Here is a 23,643-nt window from a genome sequence, read left to right on the forward strand (position 1 = left end):
CATCGGACAAAATTCTTGTTAAAGGATTATTCCTAGACACATTGCTCGAAAATTGTTTAATTCTGAAGCCTGGTATATTTCTGGTGACGCATGTAGTCCTAGGAACATAAAAATCCACCAAACTAAGAATTTCAGGACAATCAATAGCACCATTTAGGCTCGGCATAAGGATACAATAGATAGTGGCGCCATCGTGCTGTATTTGTGAACTAGTGCAAAATTCGGCCTGGCAACATCCAGAATCGGATTCAGCAAATTTTTTTACATCTAAAAAACCATGTGGCCAAAATGGCTCATAAAATGCCGTTAGAACTAAGAAACAGAGTCGTTTTTCGATTTGGCCACTTAACTACTTAGCAAAGAGTTGTTTCTCAACACGTGACGCAACCAATTTCTCTTTCTCTGGTTAATGGTATCTATTGCGACGCGCCGCTTGTACATCCGGCATCAAACTAAAACGTGGTGCACTCTCATTGGTCAAAACGGCCAACCGATGCGAGCGTATAGCGTCCCCTGCTTCGACGGCGCTTCAAGAAACAACCAGCTACTCGGCTGCAAAACCAGTTCGCCTTGCCAGCTCGACTTCGCGCTGCGCTCCACTTTTCAGGAGACCGCGCTCACTCCGACGACAGCGCTCGCCGCGTGTACTATTTTGTACTAGCAGGGGTTGGAACCCATATGAAATATAGGTTCCGGTTCCGCACTTATTAGGTAGAATTATTTTTAAGGGTTTTGGTGCCGGTCCCGGTTCTGTGGCTTCAGTAATTTTCGGTTCCGGTTCCAGTTCCAGTTTTTTTTTTTTGTTTTTAAGGGTTCTAATATAAATAAATAGTATTATTAAAAAATATAAATTATTATTAATTATAGAAAATAAATAATACACAAAGTTAAAGTGTGTACATCATTCTTTTGCATAAATATATTCATTTGGCTTAATTGAAACTTAATTTTAGCTTACGCATTCGTTTCATCTCTGTCAACTGCCTGTCTTTTTCTACTTTCCTTTTTTTCGCAGCAGTAGTTTCAACTATTGCTTTCCTCATACATTCTTCATCCCATCATGAGCGTTTTTCACTTCTGAGGCTCCCAGAGGCAAATATTATGTCTCATAGACAAATCCAATAATTGATCGACAAGTATTTATTCAATACTAGTAAAAAAAGTACAAAACATATATTTATTGATTAATAATTTAAAATATAAACATTTAATAAACATTAGATGTTATTATAAAAACATTTAACAGAAGTAATGGAAGAAGTAAAACTACTATAATTAACAATCGTGTGACATACACCCGCATACCCCTAAACGTTCTTAATGAGTAAAAATGGTCAAAAGACTAACGAGATTTGGTAAAAATTAATGTAGGGAAATGAAACCCTACAAGCTGAGATTCAACTTCACAAAGCAAGAGAAGTACTAAGTACACTTTTTTAAATATATCATCAGACCTTATAATTAGATCAATAAATAAAACTTAAGTCTATAAAACAGGCACCTTAATTGTAACAATAATACAACAAACCTCCCCTCCCCCAAAGAATTAGGAATCGATCACATCATGATACAGAGAATTTCGGGGGTTACCTCGGAAATGCACAGTACTAGGACCTTCCAAGTGCAAATCCCCATTTGTTTCCGGAAATAATCCCGGTATGGAATTTATATTGGGAGTACCTAAAAGAAAGCGCTATGAATCCATATCGGACACTAGTGCACTTACTGTTCCGTAATTTTTTCGCTCGATCAGTTTCGTGCTTGATAATAGTTTCGTTTGTACGGTACTCCTCCCGCTTAATCTGATCACTCAGCTTCTTCGGAACGTCCGGAATGACCCATTGAACGGCCGATATAACGAAACCGACGAGATTTTGGTAGACGACCACGAAAGCCAGACGCGCCGCCATAATGTGCCAGTATTCGACGGGCCGATGGTAGTTGTGCTCCGAGGAATGTCTATAGTCCGTGTAGTAGCACTCGGACACGTTGAAATTGGTTCTTTCCGGGCCAGTTCCGTTTAGAAAGTGTCGCACGTCGAACCTGGACAGGCTGAAGTCCAAATATCCGTTCATGTCACGATTGCCGCCCTTGCGAAGGTAGTAGACCAGTTGAGGTATGAAGTGCGAGGAGAAGGCGATAATAAAGGCGTTCGACACGACGGATATCCGTCCCAAGACGTCCATCACGGGCATCCAGATGCCGATGTTTTTCACGCGTTGGGGCACGGGCCGGCGATAGTACTTGATTATTTTCTGGGCGTCCAGCCGCATTTCCAATATGTTATTTATCAGCGCGAATAGTGGCGCTAACGGAAATGCCGTTACGAATATCGTTACAAATCCATATTGTAAAACTGGAAGAAACAGGAGGTTACACAACTGTTTCTGGTAGAATTTTATTTCCGATGTAAATGGAGTAAATAAGATAATGAATGCTACTTTATGTATGTATATTCGGGGTGAGGTAAATAAAAAGTCACAAAACTGTTGAAAAATAAAAATAAAGCACTTAGGATGTCGTAAGATCAAATGGGGTAGGTATAAATATGAGTGAAAATAGTGGGAATACGCGGTGTTGAACCTACCCAATAGTTCTCGCGAAGCGTATCGTGCAAGAGAAAGAAAGAAATTAAGCCCAAAGCGGGCCATCGCCTACATCAAGTCATCTTAACGCTGTCGAAGAAAATTTTTGCAGCATTTCCCAAGAAAGAAAAAAGAAAATTTGTACGACACAACATCACCCGCGGATCTGTGACTGGTCTGTACAGAGTTCAACAGATTCTACACATACAACCAGATTGCTAATAGACCGGGGGATAATGACAGATTTTCGGACGTGATTTCTTACAGTATGCCTCTTGGAGTATATTGAGGTGTGGATATTCTAACGTTAATAACACAACTATGAATGAATCACTCCGTGTTCTTCATATATAAAAGTTAATTAACTTAATTAATTAATTAATTAAGTAATGCCATTACGTTCCCATGCAGTTTATGATAACGTATGATCTATATGCTCTATTGGCATAACGAGTGGGACAGTAAAATTCAATGGTAAAACGTGCAGGCATACGCAACAGAAGTTGCAAAATTGTTAAACAAATTTTCGTGTATTGATACAGTATGCCCCTTTGTTTTTCACTTCATCTCGTAGATGTATTTAGGTAGTATATATAATTCCCAGTTACAACTGTAATTTACAAAACAATTTCCTATGTGTCCTATCCAGAGCTTCGTAGCATACTGAAGAAAATGACGGCATATTAGATATATGAAGAACACGGAGTGATTCATTCATAGTTGTGTTATTAACGTTAGAATATCCACACCTCAATATACTCCAAGAGGCATACTGTAAGAAATCACGTCCGAAAATCTGTCATTATCCCCCGGTCTATATTAATGGGTTCGGAACCTTAAAATTCCTTTGTCTGCGCTTTTTACGCAACTTAATGGCAATATAGGAGCAAAGGAGCAGACCAAGGGTTCCATATAATAAGTCACTATCTATGTCCATTACATATTAACTTAAATACCTATAACATATAAAAGAATATTTGAAACATTTTTTGTTTACCACCTTAAAAGTCATCAGAACAACAACTACCGTTTAATAAAATTGTCAAATGGAAAAAGTTTATAAATGCCTGTTAGGAAACGGGAACTGCAAGCGGCAACGGGAACAACGAACGGGAACGGCAACTGCAAGTTTATAAATCACANTACAGTGACTTTATAGAGACAGTGGCGACAATAGGAGTTCGGCCGCCATTTTGCGTCAAAAAGTTGGCAACACACAATACACGTAGGCATGTGTGGCGTACACCGCAATATCATAGGGAGCAGTCAAATTACCGGCGTCGCCGCGGTGGTTGCGTTCACATTGTGAACGACTATTTTCTAAACGTTTTATTATTACAATTAGCGATATAAAAACTGTAAATATGAATATGAATTTGGTTGTTTCTACTAAGAAACAAATCCCTACAAATTATGAGAACATCTTTCCTTTTTAGATGAAAATTTATAACAATTGGACTGAATATCAGAATTAAGAACATTTATTCAATGTAAAATTTTGACTAACTTTGCAGGTGAAGTAAATGAAAAGACAGTAATATCAAGAAGAAGGGATTATTACACTTATTAAATAAAACACAAAATTCCTCTCCAATCAATTTATTACAAAATAATTGGTCTAAGCAAAAGACTTATAATTATGATTTTCGCTACCATTAAGTCTAATTGAAAACACTTTTTGATCATCCCACAGAGCACACATCAGTGGGTTCAGCATCATATCTTTCACCTTCCACAGTTCCGCCTGAGTGGATGGTCAACTGCTTTCTGAAACCCATCCTTTCAATTGAACGTCTTACTCTGCCTCGTCAACATACCCTCTTCGCTGAATCCAACTCATAGAAATTGTTCGATGGGCTATTGCATATGGTCTAACGCTATTGCACTGCCAGTCGAATATGGTATCGCGTTACATAACAATATCCTCAATTGCTGCCGCATTGGCACACATATTAGGTTCCGCCACATTCGTTTTCAGCTATTTTTCGATGCCTTTATCCTCCAATGCTAATTGCACGCGGAAATACAATCAGGTACTGAATTCACGGCCATCGAAACACAAATATTTCATCGTCTACCTCTGGCATTTGACTGCAGAAGTCGCTAATGTCATTTTGCCATCTGTCATGATACTATTTTTTGTAGGAATATCATGGCACCGGTACTTCAAGTTTGTCAACCAGTGACGTTTATAGAAGCGCGGGAATGCGCGTGAGCATATCTATTACCGGAAACACGTGATATTTGACGCAAAATGGCGGCCGATCTCAACGACCAATCAAAAATTAGACACTCTATTGTCACCACTGTCTCTATAAAGTCACTGTAGCTTTATTTTTGTTTCAGCGACATCTAACGGTAATCCATAAGCGTCACATATTAACAGTTTTAAACGACACATGTTTTATACTGCTCCGCAATAGAGGGCGCTTTAAAAGTATACCGTTAAATTTGTTTCTCAAAAAATGCATAAGGTTAGCAATCCTGTGTATGTGTAGATCTGTGACAGAGTATCAGCTGGCTAAGCCAACTTCGATTCCACATCAATGGAACAATCAACGAGAAACCACGCCCAGATTTCGTCGTCCGTGCGTTTCCGAACCATAGCCAAGTCCCGGGACTTGAAGGGGGGAATCCCTACCAGGCGCTCCCCAAGAGCTGGATAAGGGGAACGCCCCTATAAATGATCGTAAGATTTGTAGCCATCGTCGCAGAAGCTGGGTACGTGATCGCGAGCGTTTGCTCGAAAAAGTGCAACGCTCGCGAGCACTTTTCGGAGCGGCCGCTGGTGCTCGATACTCGAGCGTTTACGAGCGCTTTGTTCTACCCGCGAACGGTTTTTTCGCTCATGAGCATTTTTTTCGCTATCGCGAGCTCTTTTCCGCTCCTGAGCGTTTTTTTTGCTCGCGAGCGCTTTTAACCGCCCTCAAGCGCTGAAGGATTAAGCGCCGCTCCCGAGCGCTTTTTCCGCACTTGAGTTTTTTTCCGCTCACGAGCACTTTTCCCAAGCGCTCGCGATAAACCGCTCGAGCACTTTTAGGAGTGCTCGGAACTCGCAAGCGGTTTCGCTTTGCAAATTCCCGACCGTGGGCGATCTATTAACCTTGAAAAATAGAAGGTGAGTTCCTCATCTCAAACGGCATTCGTTTGAAACGAAAATTTCCAAAAGGTGACGTGTAAGCCGTCTCCTTCTTTCACCGGAACCTGCCAATAACCAGACCATAAGTGCCGGCTCATGTGGCGCAGTGCAGTTGAAGCTGAAGTGTGGTGCTAAAGGTCCCTGGTTCGAGTCCGGGTTCATGGATTTTTGTAAATGTATAGTGGGTTGGTGTTGTAGAGCAGCCTTGGCTGAAACCCAGCCCACTCAAAAATAAAGGCACAATAAATAAATTAATAAAATAAAATAATAAAGTCTAGCATAGTCATATATTTGGTCGCCTTTCAGCGTTGTTTGGTTTTTCACTTATTACTTTTCTGTTAATGTGAAGGCACTATAGTTAGGCGTTATTGGTTATAACCAATGCGTTTTTTAATTGTTTGTTTCTAACACATTGAATTATTTTACAGAAAACAACTGAACAAAGACAACATTATTTGGTTTATTAGTTGGCCATGGTGTTACAAATGTTATCTTGCCGCAGCAAAAAAAATAAGAACCGTTTCGTAATTTAATAAAGATTATTGACTTATTATTGATCCCTTTACCCTTTCCTTAAGAGGCCAGAAGAGGATCAGTGACTGACAGTTAGCAGGCGAATGTTCCACATAATTACATAACAAGCACCACACTCAATTTAATTAAGATATCGGAAGATTAACCAGAGATAGGATCGAGGAGAAGAAGTAAAATTGTAACATCCGTTATGGGATGCTTCACACAAATTTCTAAAGTGCTTTGACAAGCAACTTTTAACAAAAAAAAGGCCCTCTACTTTTAGGGCTGAGAACTTGACAGGTGATCAATTCAAACTTACCCATTTCCAAATACTCGTTAAATAATCCCTGCGGCTCTAAATCGGACAACGTATAATCCTCGGTCCATTGATTACAGCAAATAATGTGCTCCTCACTACTCCGCTTCTTCATGCCCGTGCTCACTTGGAACGAATTATACATTTTCTTTAAGAACGGCGTAATCATCTCTAAGGCAGAATTTAAGGCTTGCTTCCCAATCATTATGATTGCCAATTGAATTGTTAATTCGAGTAGGCATCCGCCTGGACTGCACTAAAATTATCCCCGATTACCAATAGGCGAGATCAATTAAAATTATACCTCCTCCTGCCGGTATCCGAAAATCCTGTTATACTTGGCGGGATACCCGACAAATTTTCCTTTCACAAACGCGATATAAAATATACAACTGTAGTAGTTAACAAATTGAAACATGTAAATTTTTAAGGCAAGACTATCATCGTACTCGGTCTGTGTACGTTGCAACTCCAACTCGGTTAGCCGTTCCGCTAAATACGTGTAAAAAAAGTTGAGAATCATGATGCATATCAAATTCAATACGGCGGCGGTAACCGGCATAATGTACGTGTAGTAAATCGTATCCTCCGCGTATAGTTTGTCCGAAGCTAGAAGAGTCATTCTGTAGATTACAATTCCGAAAACGATACCGATAGCAAGACACACCTGCAAATACACAGTGAGAATAGACGCGATGACGTCATCGAGATTACCCAAAAAATGGCGACGGTAAAACTTAAAATTAAAGTTGGCAATTTTACTCTCCAGAAAGGCACAACAGGCTCGGCAACTTGCGTGACTACATTCACTTTGCGCTTCTTCGTCTTCGCCAACCTTCGAAGGTACTCCGGTCTCGGCGGCTCGCATTGCACATCGAAACCGGTCAGACCCCATCGATGCGTGACCTCAGCACTGTACCTCTTCCACAACTCCAAGTACAAGGCGGCCCAAAACGACATGAAGACGGCGAAAAAAATCGTAGCGGGATTATCAATTACGTATATAATCTTGGAATTTGTGCATGTATCCGATAATCGCCAATAATCACAGTTTCTATCACAGAGTGGGCACATTAAAACTGATGACTTGCAAATATCCTGACTGAGTATATCGCTCGGTAACGTAATAACGCCATATAAAATGCAGCATATTCCTATAAAGGCGGCAGGAATCAGCATGTGTGTATAAAAACCTAACCAGGAGAAGTATAAAGCTAATTTTACGCCGAAGTATTCTTTCACATTGTCGATCGGTTGAAATTTGATCCATTTGCTTACCGAAGCCCATTCGTGGAATAATAACTGTCTTTGGGAGCCCTCTGTATACAAATCGCCCTGGAAATAATAATAAATTTCAACATCATTCTTTCAAAATTGAACTACATTTATTTACAATCATAGCTCACGAAAAACGCCTGGAATTGTTGCAAGAAGCAAAAAATAAGAGAAAGTAAAAATGGACCTGTTGATTAAACCATAACAAATTGTACACTGTAACAGGTGATCGCTTTTGCCGTTTCAAAAATTTGTCAAATTTGTATTTTGTCGGTATACGAAAATGAATATATGTACCGCTTCATAGCGAACGTGAACAAAAGTATGTCTAGCGATAATACCGCGTGAATTTTCGATAAGAACGCAGGAGTTTGAGAGTAAATTATGGGACGAGGGAAACCTTTTTAGCAACCTGATTAATAAACGGGAAAATTTAACACAGTGCTATTGCTTAATTACAATTTCAAGTTTTACTTTGGTGAAATAGAAACCGGTTCATTTGAATTCACAATATGTACTTGCGACAGATACAAATCGTAAACGTAAAGTACGAAGTGTTCACCTCTTTTTAGCGCCACCCACAAAAGTGTAGCGCTTATGTCCTCACTTTTCCGCCCTTCTGTCCACCGTTCCGCGCTATAATTTACTTCCCAGACCTCGTATCGACTTCGGGTTTTCGCCATATGAAAGCTTATGCGTTCCGACTATCAAAACTTAACTTTGGCATCATGGACTCTATCACGCTGTTGCCCAAAATCGCTCAAAATCGTTATTTATGCATCAATTTTCTTGGGAAAAAGACCTAAACTCCATTTTTTGATATGGACCATCCTATATATTTTGGAGTAATAAATAAATAAATAAATAAATATTAAATATTATTTGCAATATTGCATTTTATACATTAAAATAAAAATTTCCAAATAACCGAAAAATTGTCATTTAAACAATCCTGCCATCTTTTGTTCGCAATGGAAACCTAGATGTCTACAGTAAAAATATTTTAATGTATAAAATGCAATATTAGAAATACTATTTAATATAAATATAATAAGTGATACGTCAAAATTTAGGAAATTTTATGGTTCTTGGTATATGAAAAACCAAACACCCTGTATAAAAATTAAAAACTGTGAATTGCGATGGATTCTACATAAAAAAGTGCCCTAAGAAAGATCAATTATTTTTAATAATAATAAAGTTATGGGGCATTAAAGAAATCGACTACATTCGTGAAACGCCCGCTACCGGCCAACGATTAAAGATAACTGAATTTTGTATTGTGTCGGTAATTTTCTCTTTAAAATTCAGCTACAGACCCCTACGTCCATTTGATCTCTTGAAATAAAGGGTGTTCCATGTAATAAAAGCAGAAAGAAATATTAATTAGATTAATTTTAATTAACGGGTAGTCTTGACTTAATTTTTTAGGCAACCCATTTGCGATGTGTTTACATATCAAGATTGTTAAAAAAATGTACCTTATGTGAGATCTTGGACTATATGCACAGCTGTCTCATCAGCCATCACTGTTTCAGCACGATTTGCACAAGCCAAGCAGTACAAGATGGATGAGCAATTGCGCGAGTACGGCCACGAAGTTTTACGCTTGTCACCTTACCACTGCCAACATAGGCGAGGATGGGTATGAGGACGGCAAGGTCCTCCAAATATGGAACCGTGCGCTGACGAAACATACGCCGGAACGCTGTCGTTAGCACACGGAGAGCGTTATAGACCAATGGTCATGAAGAATCGCTGGAAAACATTTTCATGTTCTAAAAATAACCACCAGAGGGCGTAACTGCCATTTTACATTTTAAAATTGAATTTTCTTTAAATTTCGCATAATAAACTTACATTTTTTTTCACATTTGTAAAGAGAACCAGTTTATCTACTATCATTTTCGTAAAAAAAAACTCAGTTATTTCAAAAACAAAGATGGTGTGGAGCGGGGCGTACAATTGTTTTTGGAATAACCTGCTCGATTTTTACAAATTTGGTATCGTTGAAAAGAGTATTCCTTGGGCAATAAGAATGGACCAAAATATAGTTAATTTAGTTGAATCTTTCTCCGCCAGGGGGCTAGCTTTGACACCATAACCCAAAATCCTAAAAAAATCAAATGGAATGATGACTTTTTCTTTATGAAAAAGTAGCCAAATAACATCCAAAGAGGCCAGTGAAAACCGTTTTTCAAAATCTCGTCCATAACCTCAAATATTGGGAAAATGAGATTAATTAATAAAAATGCTTAAATTGTATCCCGGTACAGAACAAAAAAAAAATTGAACTTAGCAGTAATTCCAGATTTGTTTCGTTAATTAAATCGCCTTTAGTTATTGTATAGCGAATACTTATAACGCAATTGATAACGTACTTAAAAAATCAGATACCTCTAAATTTAAAAAAATTAATTCGCCAGACCACATTTGACCGGCAACTATTTTAATTAATGGCAGTACTCCACATCATAGGAAGTGTATATTAACACTTCAACTTAATTTTTTTTTAATTTAATTGTTTTTTTTTATTGATTATTGTTATTATTTGAGCCATTGCGTATTGCGAGGTGTATTGTGTTATAATCTTTTCTGTCATAATTTATTAAACGATTGGGTTAAGTGAAAGAGCAGAATTGGCACTTCGCCCATTAAGATGCATTACTTTAATTTTGAAATATGTCATTTACTGTAATGTAACTGTATGTAACTTAATAAAAGACATTATTATTATTACTGAGCTAGCCCTGGGCATATTAAAAATTGTCTCATGCCAGTGCCGTAGAGGTTCAATTTTATTTTATGCAAGTGAGACCTTTGTAAATGTAACTACGCCGTTAAACGAGCCCTTTGTTAAATCCAGATTGTGGTCAATTGCAAAATAAACAAACTTTCAAAAGACAAAAATACTTACATCATGCAAGGGATACGCGGCCTTGTATATTTTATCCGAGATTAATTTTTTAATGCCTGTATCGTGCTCTTCCACACTGAACTTCTCTCGTTCAAGAATATACCACACGACAGCAATTCGTATCGAGGTGGTGAAGAAGTGATCGGCTTTTGTGTCGAACCTACAACAACGCGAATTAGCGTACGTTTATTGCCGCCGACATGTAAGCACTTGCAAATAATCTTTTTCTCTGGAAAACACGGATTGCAATACGTATTTCTCCGGTGGAAACTTTTCCTCGTCGAGCTTAACGTTCATGTAATCTAGCGCTTTATTAACCATGGAATTAATTAAATTGGGCTCCTCCTTTTGTACTCTACTCTAAAATATTAAAGTTAACGACACAAGCTGCGTCCGGAATGTACTTACATCATCCCGAATCGGCATACGCAGCTTGAGAATTTCGGCATACGTACACAGCACCTCGTGAGGCGCGTGAATTTTGACAAAACTGATCTTTTGACATGACTCGCGTTCGAGAATCAAACCAATATCTTCCAGGCGCTTCTCGAACACATCCCTCACCTCCGCCTTCCTTATGTTACCGTCATCTTCGTATGCCAACACAAAATCTACAACTAAATCGCTTTTGGTGAAACACCGCCACGTCTAAAAAATAATTGCTCCTAAGTTTACTTCGAAACAGAAATACATTTAGAGATATACGACCGATGTGATTCCTCAATTTTAGAGAAATGCATCCCCAGCGGTACGTACAAACAGTTAAAAGTCAAGCTTGGAGACAATGTACTAACCATAATGAAACTTCACCCTTAAACGATAAAAATGAAACACACCCCTTTCAGGAATTTGTGAGCTGTCACTTGTCTGAAAATGTACTATAAACATGCGAAGCGTGGGAAATTCCGAGGGAAATTCATAAATAGTTTTGTGTGCATTCTCCCCTAGCTTTATTAAATGAAAATTGTCAATAACGTATGTACAGTGTGGTCCTTTAGCTTGTAAGAGCGTTAAATGCAGTAGAGCCCCTATTACAGCTAATAGTTGTCAGGGCCATTTTTGATGCACATTTAATAGGGATCCTACAGCATTTTTAAACACCCAAAGTGAAGCAAAGATTCTCCAGAGATGTGTACCATTTTGATTTGAAAATGTCGGAAATGTTTAAAAAATTGTCCAAGGGTGCAGGTACATTTGAAATAGGGAATATTTTGGAAATGTGTAGGAAATTAAATGTTAGTTCCCCCAAAAATTAGTAAATCTATATAATACAAATATAGAACAGTAAGGTATATTATATAAAGTAAGCGAGGAAGATTAAAGTTTCCATTTTAGAATACGTGCGAAAAACTTTTTCAATAATATACCCTATCTTTCCACTCGGAATATGTAACCGTTTTATTATTATTAGACACCTTGTATTGATCGTCTTTGGTTACGGTCGGTTCTAGGCTCTCCATTTCGAGGTCGACGGCCGAATGGTATATGGTGTTCCTCGACAGGCTCAAGTATCCGTTATCTTTCTGCCTTCTTTTTCCCACGGATATGTACGATGCTAGCGAATTTGTGTCGAAGAATTCGTCTTCATCTTCCATTTCCTAATGGAGCCTGAAAAGGAGAGGATTAAACGTTAGAGGGCGCCACTGGCATTTTCAATGCCTTTCCTTCACCACGAAGCTGGCCAGTCGACAGTCACCAAGTTTGTGTGCGGAGGTGTAAGCGTGTTTTATACAAAATGCGGTGTTTGTTAATTGCTCCTTATTGTGACTGTTTCCAATGTCTAAATATAATAATTCAAGTTGTTTATAATTGCCTTGAATATATTGTAGACGTTATTTCAGTCTACGTACCAAAAATAATGATGGGACATCCTGTATATGACAATATTTTAATTTACTAAGTGTAAATCTGGGGAATTTTTTACGGAATGAGCACAACGTTCGTGGTAATAAAGCGTATGCGTCCTCTATCTTTATTTTTTACTCTAAGAAACGCCCTGTATTATTTAATAATCTAAAACTTAAAAAAAATATAATACACTAAGGATGATATTCAAAAAAGGCTCAAAAAAGATTAAAAAAAAGGTCAAATGATTTGATAAATACAACAAAATCACAAAAAAAAATTTTTTTGTTATAGTTAATTATTGTTTTCTTCTTTGTTACACAATTTTAAATATTTCGTTTAAAAAAATTTGGAATCTTTCGGTTTTTTAAATTTTTTGAATTTATTTGAATCAATATGGAATTTTTGTAATGTTATATTTTGGAAAAGAGATTTTTAATATGACAGTTTTTGATTAAAATATTTTAATTTAAAAGGTACGTAGGAAAATCAAAAAAATTGTCAATCTCAGAATGAACCTAAGGAGATATAGAAAGATGTTTCTTACAAGTTTCTTTATAATGACTGTTGAATATTCTGCTGTTTTAAAATAACTGTACGGGATCAGGTAAAAAAGGGCCTAACCTCATTTTTTTTAGTGGACCGTTCTATGTATGTTATTCGAAAAGCATATTAAATTCGCTTTCCAAAGATATAACACTAAAGAAATTTAAAAAATGTAATATTAGATTTTTCAAAAAATTAAAAAATTTCAAAATTTTTGTAATTTTTTGTTTTTTTTATATTTGAATCTTTCTTAAATTTTTTAATTCTTTTTTAATCATTATTATATTATATTATAAGCTTTTTTGATAACAGTAAAAATTAGGAAATTCTTGCTTTATATCATTTATGTTTGTCTTTCCGTATGTTTGATCGTAGAGGGCCACCTCCGAGGGGTAACATCTTCCCGCAATACTGTTACAAATTGTCTGCAATCCCACTGATTGGTGTGGCAATCCCCCTCACAGTCCCACAATCGCGTTTGCAATCTCACAATCACCCAAAACAATCCCGCAATCAGATTCACACTCTCATTAATATGAAAACACCAGCTTATTTATATCGACGACTGACATTTAGAACAGATGTGCATAACCTTAATTTGAGATTTAAGGGTAGATTAACTCCTCCAATATCTAATACTACATTGCGTGAACGTTCATTCTCCCATGTTGCCGTACACATTTTTAATAAATACTCTTATGAGATTATGCACTATAGTAAAACTAAATTTAAAAGTTTCCTCCTTGAACACCTCACATCTACTGAAAGTTACAATTAAGTTACATTGGTTGTGCCACTGTTGTTCGTTAATTTGCGTTGTATGTTATATTAATTTATATGTAAATTGGTCCTTATGAAGCTTTACTAGTTCATTGTAAAACTGGCCGAATCTAGGGTTAAGTGGTAGAACAGCCCTAGGCTGAACTTCGCCCTAAAATCATTGCTTTGATTAATGTGAATACACAAAGAGGCAATAAAGACCATATTATTATTATTATTATTCGCAGTCCCGCAATCGTTGCAACAATCTGACAATCACATTGGCAATCGTGCATGCCCCCACCTGTTTTTAGGTACAATCACACGCCTCGGGTGGTTAGGCAAAATAGTTATTGGGCCTAACCTTGTTTTTTTAAATGGAACGTCCTTTATTATTTAATAATCTAAAAATATAGCATAGTAACTTTTAAAAAATATAATACACTAAGGATGATATTCAAAAAGGGCTCAAACCAGGTGTCAAATTCTTGACAGAATAGCTTCCTAGCTGAAACCAAAAATTGCCAACATATGTACGCACTTACAGACGGGAAAAATTTATTCTTTAAAAGTTGCTTAAAATGGTCTAAAACGTCAATTTTTACGCATGCATTTTGTTTGCTTTTCTTAGAGGGACCTACCATCCAAATTTCGTTAAAATTGCTCTATAAATAAGAAAGTTGGATGTTGCACATGCGCAACACTATTTTTTGCGCATGTATTTTGTTTTCTTTTATTAGGAGGACCTACCATCCAAATTTCGTTTTAATTGTTCCATAAATAAGAAAATTGCATTTCTGCGCATGCGCAACACGATTCTTGCGCATGAATTTTGTTTGCTTTTATTAAAGGGACTTACCATAGAAATTTCGTTTAAATTGCTTCAGAAACAAGATCGTTGCGTTTTGCACATATGCAACACAATTTTTTGACTTTGACAATTTTTTTCTCCGTTTTTTGATAATATAACCCGGCCCAATTTTTTGTAGGTTGTACACAGGAAAATAAGGTCTTCCAAATAATAGAATAAAAATTTTAGGTTGCTATTTGAAAAAAAAAGTTCGATGCCGTTACGGCGCTCCAAAATTTTTTTTCAAAAATCCGGCCCGTTATTTTTCTGTTCGGTATGCCTAAAACATATATACAAAATTTCAACAAAATCCGTCGAGCCGTTTTCTCAGAAAATTGCCAACGTACGTACGTACGTACGTACATACAGACGGAAAAAAATTTTATTCTTTAAAAGTTGCTTAAAATGGTCTAAAACGTCGACATTTGATGAAATTTTGAAATGTTCAAAAAACGGCTATCGCAATAGCTACCTAGCACATGCTAGGAAGCTAAAAATGTCAAATGATTTGATAAATACAAGAAAATTTCAAAAAATTGTTTGGATCTTTCGGTTTTTTAAATCTTTTGAATCTATTTAAATCAATATGGAATTTTTGTAGTGTTATATTTTGGAAAAGAGATTTTTAATATGAAACTTTTTGATTAAAATATTTCAATTTAAAAGTTCCTACATAGGAAAATCAAAAAATTGCCAATCTCAGAATAAACCTATATTTATTAAAGGACATATAGAAAGATGTTGTTTCTTACAAGTTTCTTTATCATGACTGTTGAATATTCTGCTGTTTTAAAATAAGTGTACGGCATCAGGAAAAAAAGTTATAGGACCTAACTTCATTTTTTTTAGTGGAACGTTCTATATATTTTATTCGAAAAAGAGCATGTTAAATTCGCTTTCTAAAAGTATAACACTAAAGAAATTTAAAAAATGCGATATTAGATTTTTCAAAAATTAAAAAAATTTCAGTTTTTAATTTTTTGTTTTTTATATTTGAATCTCTCTTAAGTTTTTTAATTCTTTTTTAATCATTTTGAATTTTTTTTCCCTATTTATTGCGATTATATGTAGAAAAGAAAATTTTAATATGCTATCTTTTTAGATTAAAATATACAGGATGTTCTATTTAAAAAATGAGGTTAAGTCCAATAACTTTTTTGCTGACATCGTATATGTTGAGCAAACAACTGCACAAAAACAGCTAGAGCACATACAAATGTTAGCCTGTTTAAGTATGGCAAAGGGACAAGTTGAATCCACACAAGATAGGGGAACTAAACCTCAGAGCAGTAATTGGTTTCTTCAATCGGTTAAAACTACTCTAAAACGAGTAAGGGCAGCAGAAAAATCCTTAGAGGATTTGGTGCTTAAACGAGATACTGCCTAACCCTCATACACACAATACAATACAATATATAATACTGTGTCCAAGGTAAGCAAGACAACTATGGGCATTCTAGAAACGGTAAAAGATACAAATTTAGTTATGGGAAAAAAGTCGCACAATCAAAGATCTAAGATGACGTTTAGAAATCCCTCGAAATTTTTTTGCTTTTTGAAATATTTTCAAAAAATTGGATTTTTCGATTTTACAAACTATTTTTTCTGGCGTTAATATTTGGCCTAGAGTATGACAATTCCATTATACCATTTCATAAAACGGAATTCTATTAAAGATCTTGTTGTTAAACAACACACGAAACATGTTTTTTATTATTATTTTCTTTTGATGTTTTTGTTCAATCGTCAGTCCCATATGTATGTTAATCATACACTTCACATTATTATGTAGTTAGTTTCATCCACTTTGTTGTTTAGTTAATTAATTTGGAGGGGTTAAGTGGAAAAGCAGATGTGTGGTCATAGTACCCCATTGGATGGTGTCAACATTATGTTTTGTTATTTCTTCGTTTTTGTTATATATTTATTCTATGCACTATCCAATAAAAGACAATTTATTATTATTTATTATTCTCCACAGCAACTTGGATACTCTTTAAGGTAGAGTTGTTATTTTTTAATGAATTTAATTATTTATAGCTTACCTGGAAGGATTAGGATACACTTTTAGTTCCGAGGTACATAAGTACCTACTATTTTTTGTACTCCCATAATCCGTCGCAGCAATTTCAATGTGAATTAAAATTAAAACTGTTCCAATATGATTAACAGAAGAATAATTATACAATTCAAAATTTCAATCTGATATCTATTTAAATATCACGATATTTTTTAATCCTGTACAAAATACGTGGACAGAATTGCAGCGAGTGGTGTATAAACAGTGGTGTAGTGGAGCCGGGGCGCAGCGGAGCGCTGCTCCGGCACTGCTTGTGAGAGGGGAGCGGCGCTCCGGCACAGGATAGGAGACGGAGATAAGATAAGTGATGATAACTAATGATATGTGCGACTTAGATAAGCCTTACACCTTTAGAGCAATAATTTATTCAAAAATGTACGAACTGAAATTGTTTCAAAACCCATTAAATTTTTCTGGACCCCAATTTTGCTTGGGGGGGGGGGTGTATTCGATACCCTTGGTTGCCTACATTTTAAGAGCTCCGGCACTGCTAAATTTGGCACTACACCACTGTGTATAAATTATTTAAAAAAACTATTTTCATCAAAACAAAGCAAATGATATCAATACTAAATTATAAATTACAAAATTGTGATGTACAACTGTGGTTTTGCAGCTTATCACTACAACCTTCACGGCAGCTTTATCCAAGGTGTTTCACCACAAACAAAAAATGCAATTAAATGAACGTGCTACTGTTATCGACTTGTAACTTATCAACCCACGTTAATATGATAAATAACAAAATAATTCTGCGCTGACCCGAAATAGGTCAATAAAAAAGATATGTCGTTTAACAGGCTATAATTAAATCCTAATAGGATATTCAATTGAAGTACATTGTTTACGAAATCATATACATCGACCACATCCTTCGTTTGTGACCTCAGCCTGATAACAAGACGGAAGCCCGTTTCTCACAGATAATTGCCTAATTACTACATACAGCTCGGATAACTGGTGTAATTGCAGATAATTAAGAAAGCGTGTGTTGATTATATCTACAAAAAAAAGTAGTTTAATACCATTTTTGTTAATGTGTGCAATATGCATTAAGGGAGCACCATGCAGCTAATTTCTACGTTAAGTAAGGGAGGTTCTTGTGATTAATAATCGAAGCACTTATCCACCTGGACTGTTAGCCGATACTTTTCACCACATAAACACTACTGAAGGGTGAATACGCACATTTTCTTTCACCACTTTGCAGTCACACTAACCCTCCAACCTCCGACCCAAACAATTACCAAAAGTCAAATGCGTACGTTACCAACTCAGGAAGTATTAATCCCCTACTTCCTTTCGTGCACAATAGATTTCCCTCTTTTTAATCTTCCAATAGCCACCACCAGACGTACAGTAATTGTAATTGGTGCATTTTACTTACGTTTACCGCCTCAGTTGATAGTCCAAAATCCAAGTTCAAAATTACGTAACTAATTATTTATAAAACTGTTACAAGAAAACGAGTTCATGCTCTCAAACCAGCCTACCTGCGACTACTCTAATTAGTAATTAAAATTGTATATTTTCTCCGGTTGCGCGAAAATGACGTGAAAGTTTGGTTTTCCCACAAAACTACGCGCCGGTCTCGTTTTCACTGGATTTCTTATAAATCCTTGCAGCTGTACAGTTTTTGGTCCGACAAAAATGGAAAAGTACATTTAAAATATTATTGTCCTTCTCACCTGTTTTTATTTTAAATTATGCGTGTGATTGTAGCCATTGTATGCAAAGTTACCATTGTTTTGCGGTACAATGGTATAGGTACATCAACTGATCCAAAACGAAAACTTATTAGCGTTAGGTCCTGTACAATGATGTTTGTCTGTCCACCTGTCCGTGTTTACGTGCCCAAAAACCTAGAAAGGTCCCAACATGACGCAAGTACACTTCACATTGATACATCAGAGTTATTTTATGTGTGCTTTTATCTCGACTGTGTCCTTGTGGGAAAAGAATTACAATTAATTCTCACACTTTTCTGATCGTTGAACCAAATGCACCTTAGCTATGAAAAACAAAATATAATCCCCCCCCCCCTCCACCCGGCTATTAAAATCAATGGTCTGCACAGTTTTCCATTTCAATTGAACCCACAGGAAGCAGCCCTGAAAAACTGTTTTAACTTAGAAAATCAAAATAATTCCCATTCTAAGGAGAAAGACCTACCTGTTGCCTATCTTGTAGCGCAATAAATTCCAGACATTTACGAAGTCGCCGTCGTGGGCCAACCCCCCAAGTTAAGGAATTTGCGAGGACTGCGTGGCACTGGGGTGGTGTCGGCAACGAGGCCCCTCTGGATACCGGACTCTAGAGCGATGGCTCCTTTCTTTCGGAAGCTGTAAACTGCGGAATTTTAATAATCCAAAAGAAGTTTTTGGCTGTACGTGGGGGTTAAACCTTCGACTGGTATATTGACTTTGCACCGTAGTGCGACCGTCCGTGGGGGCAATTATGAGACTAAAGTCTTACACTTAACTGTGGAGTGGAAAGATCGAAGCAGCCTTGAGCACGGACGAATTTCGGAGGATATCCTCAGATGCAGTCCCTTCCTCACAAAAAGGGATCTGATCGGGGCTGTCTCAATAAAGTTACAAAGCCACGCTAAATTAGAGGGGATCGTGTGGTTTTCAAATGGGGCCCTAACGGAAAGGGGTCTATACATGATGATCGACCGAGAGATAGTGCCATATCGCAGAGATGTTAGTCATTTTGACCTGTGACACAAATAAAGGTATTTTATCGGTGCCTGTGCACAGGAGAATCTAAGTAGAGGTTACCGCCATAAGCATATACACATACAGTTACTGCCAGACGAATCTTCTAACAAAACCTTTCTGGGCTCCTCGTCAGAGGGGACCAACAAGCCGGGCCCTCAAAAGGGGTCCGGTAACGGGGCAGGCTCCTCGAAAGAGGGGACGGCTCCAACGCAGGGCCTTACCCAAGGACCTGGTGGTGGGTCAGCTCCTATTCGCAAGAAGAATAGGACTGGCGCACAGAAGGCGATGGCCAGGAAGCGCCGGCTCGAGGGTAAAACCTCGGGTCAAGCGGGCCCTGCGCCAAAGCCTAAGGTTGCGTCTGGGTCGTTGGCTCAGGGGGGCAACCCGACGTCAGGGACTAAGCGTCTCAGATCAGAGGGAAGCACTCCAGGGTCTGGCTCAAAGCAGCCTGAGAAGAAGCCTAGAGGTTCTGATGCACCCAAGGGTGCACCACGAACTTATGGGCAAGTCGCTGCGGCAGGGCTTAAGGTGGCCGTCGTTCCGGTTTCATACCCGGAGGTGGACATCTCTGAGGCTCAGTCGAGGTGCATTATGGCTGCATTGAATGCAGTCGTAGACCAGATGGAGGGAGGGCCCTTTCCTCGGCTGGCAGGGTTCCGCTGGAATCCGCAGGGTGCCATCGTGGCCGAATGCGAGGACCAGTGGACCTTGGACTGGTTGGAGAGGACCGTCCCTCTTATCCGGCCCTGGGATGGCGCGCTGAAAGTTCAGAGGCACGTCCCGAGGGTAACCAAGGTGATGGCTGTGTTGTACGGGCTCCCGGATGACACGGACACCATTTTGAAGCGCCGCCAGAGGCAAAATCCTGGTTTCAGGACGAGTCTATGGAGGACGTTCTTTCGCAGGGAGGAGCCTGGTAGGATTCTCCTCGCATTTGGTGTCGATGAGACGTCCTATCAGGCACTCCAGCGACAGAACTTCCAGGCGCACGCGGGGGTCTCGCGCGTCACTTTTGTGACGAAGGCGGGTGCTCCGGCTGCGCAAGGTAAGGGAGAGAGCTCCACCGAAGCAGCGGGACCTAGTTCCGTTGCGACGGAGGGGGCCCAACCTCGTAGTGTTGATCTCGAAGAGGCGGCGGGATTGCTCGCGCCCGAAGAGATCGAGAAAGATGTCAGCGAGCTTTTGGCTCGTGTGGCGGTTCTTGGTTCCGACCAGGGGTCGGAACCGTCGGCATCGCTAACGGAGGAGGGAACCTAGTACATCAGTGATGGACAAAGTAACCTTCTTACAGAGCAATTTGCAGCACAGTAAGGGGGCGACCTGTCTAATAGGTCGTCAACCTATTATTGCCTATTGCCTCATACAAGAACCTTGGGTTTACAAGGGACGAGTAAGAGGTCTGGGCCAGGTGGAGGACTCTCTTTATTATAAGAGGGACAGCCAACTGAACCCGAGGACTTGCATTTATGTCGATAGACGAATCGAGTCTTATCTAATGGCTGATTTTTGTTTCAGGGATCTCGTAGCTCTACGACTTCAGCTGAAAGATGACAGAGGACGGGGCAGGCACTTGGTGGTCTGCTCCGCCTATCTCCCGTACGACTCAGAAGGGGCTCCACCAACCAAGGAGCTGGCTGAGTTGATAGAGTACTGTCGAAGTAGTGGGCTCCCTCTTGTGGTTGGCTGTGATGCAAACGCACACCATGTTGTGTGGGGCAGCACGGACACGAACTCGAGGGGCGACCACCTTCTGGAGTACTTGCAAACAACTGATTTGAATGTTTTAAATCAGGGAGCAGCCCCTAACTTCGTCACAGCGCGGAGGCAGGAGGTCATTAATTGATCTGACGCTGGGCTCCTTTTCAATAGCTCACATGATCACGAATTGGAGAGTGTCTGATGAGCCGTCGCTTTCGGACCACAGGCACATTCTCTTCCACTGATCTTGGAGAACTTTCTGTGGTAACATGGAAGGTCTTCCTGAAGTTCAAAAACTTCGTAAAATCCTTTTGAAGGACCCGGGGCAAAAGGTGGGGACACTGAGGCTTCCATGCGGTAGATATACGTCTACCGCGGGTGAGGCTCCCACATGTCTCCTGGAAACACACTTTCCAGGCTCTGGGGACTACTTAACTTCGGACCCATCAAAGGGAGCTACTCGGGTCGGTGTAAGGCCGATCAACTGGAAGGTAGCTTCCCGGGTGGTTACCGAGGAATCTCTGAGATGGGCGGTCAGCACGTTCAGCCCATTTAAGAGTGCAGGACCGGATGGGATATTCCCGGCTCTTCTACAGAAGGGCCTGGAGCCGCTGCTCTTACACTTGTTGCATATCTTCAGAGCCTCTCTGGCTTTAGGGTATATCCCCGAAAGCTGGAGGAAGGTAAGAGTTGTGTACCTACCTAAGCCGGGTCGTGCTAAATATGATGTGGCGAAGGACTATAGGCCCATCAGCCTATCATCGTTTCTTCTAAAAACGGTGGAGAAGCTGGTGGATGCATACATAAGGAATGGCGTACTGGTTAGTAGACCACTACATCCGTTCCTACATGCTTACAGGGCTGGTATGTCCACGGAGACCAGGCTGGAAAAGGGAATGTCTTCCGGGGGGATAGCTCTGGGAGCGTTTTTAGATATCGAGGGCGCGTTTAACAACACCACGTTCGATTCGATTAGTGAGGTTGCTGAGAGCTTTGGTATTGATGGGTCGATCGTAAGATGGATCCGAGCCATGCGGTTACTAGAGGATGTCCGCAGGGTGGGGTTTTGTCTCCACTGCTGTGGTGCCTGGTACTAGACGGGCTCCTCCGCACCTTGAACGAGGGGGGGGCGTATACACAGGGATACGCGGACGATCTCGCGATCGTCATAACTGGGAAGTTTCCAAACATCGTGAAAGAGCTCATGCAGGGGGCTCTTGAACAGGTGGACAGGTGGTGCAGTAGCCATGGCGTTAACCCGGAAAAGACCGAGGTCGTTTCATTCACGAATAGAAGAAGAGCGGATCTTGCTGGACTCGCTCTTCGAGGACGTCAACTGGGTCTGGCCAGGTCAGTGAAATACCTGGGAGTCATCATTGACTCTCGCCTGACCTGGAAAGGGCACATTGAGCGCATAAGCAAAAAGGCCACTGCATGTCTATGGGCATGTAGAAGGGTTTTTGGTTGTACATGGGGCTTGAACCCTCGACTGGTATACTGGCTTTACACTGCAGTGATAAGGCCAATAATACTGTATGGTGCACTTGTATGGTGGCCTGCCATGCGCAGGGTAACCTACAGGAAGCAGCTAGGAAAGGTCCAGCGACTCGCCTGTCTGGGAGTCACTGGAGTCCTAAAAACCACGCCAACCTTGGCCATGGAGGCATTTCTGGGACTAGAGCCTTTACTGTGGAGGCAGTGGCTCGGAAAGCTTCCATACGGCTAAACGATTGGGACGAATGGAAGGATCGAGGCAGCCTTGGGCACGGGCGGATCTGGGAGGAAACCCTCAGGACCGATCCCCTCCTCGCAAGGAGGGACGTGATCCGGGCTATCTTGCTAAGACCAAAGCGTTATAAAGTCATTCTCCCGGATAGGGAGCAGTGGCTGAACTCGAATTGCCCGTTCCTCAAACCTGAGGGGCTCGTGTGGTTTACAGACGGGTCCCAAACAGAAAGGGGAACGGGCATGGGTATGTATGGTGATCGACCGAGAGTCAGCGTCAGCGTCTCCCTTGGTCAGCATAGCACCGTGTTTCAGGCAGAGATGTTAGCCATCATGACCTGTGCACAGGAAAACCTCCGTAGAGGCAAAGAGTACTGATTACTCTTTGGTAGAGGTTACCGCAATAAGCATATATACATATGCAGCGATAGTCAGGCGGCGTCGAGGGCCCTGTCGGTAGAAAGGTTCCGATCAGCTACGGCGCTTGATTGTAGGCGAACCCTAGATAGATTAGGTGAGTCTAATAGCGTTGAGTGAAGGATCTAGATCCTTCACTCAACGCTAACAGGGTAAGCTTGATTTGGGTGCCAGAGCGCACTGCGGAATAGGGGGCAACGAAAGGTCGGACGAGTTGGCTCGCGAAGGCAGAGGTGGGGTCTTCGTCGGGCC

General features: G+C 39.8%; 1 protein-coding gene across 1 annotated transcript; it reads right to left on the reverse strand.

The window, feature by feature from the left end:
* Positions 1–1,125: 1,125 nt before the first annotated feature.
* LOC116173226 (anoctamin-1-like) lies at positions 1,126–18,087 on the reverse strand. The gene is made up of 10 exons (XM_031490572.1): positions 17,854–18,087; positions 12,116–12,356; positions 11,157–11,396; positions 10,963–11,108; positions 10,749–10,908; positions 7,271–7,891; positions 6,861–7,223; positions 6,560–6,812; positions 1,727–2,356; positions 1,126–1,680 (listed from the first exon to the last, which is right to left on the reverse strand). The coding sequence occupies exons 2-10, from the start codon at positions 12,341–12,343 to the stop codon at positions 1,547–1,549; spliced, it is 2,775 nt and encodes a 924-aa protein (XP_031346432.1). The 5' UTR covers positions 12,344–12,356; positions 17,854–18,087; the 3' UTR covers positions 1,126–1,546.
* Positions 18,088–23,643: the final 5,556 nt, after the last annotated feature.

The sequence above is a fragment of the Photinus pyralis genome, unplaced genomic scaffold, assembly GCF_008802855.1.
Source record: "Photinus pyralis isolate 1611_PpyrPB1 unplaced genomic scaffold, Ppyr1.3 Ppyr1.4_LG6, whole genome shotgun sequence".
Lineage (NCBI taxonomy): Eukaryota > Metazoa > Arthropoda > Insecta > Coleoptera > Lampyridae > Photinus > Photinus pyralis.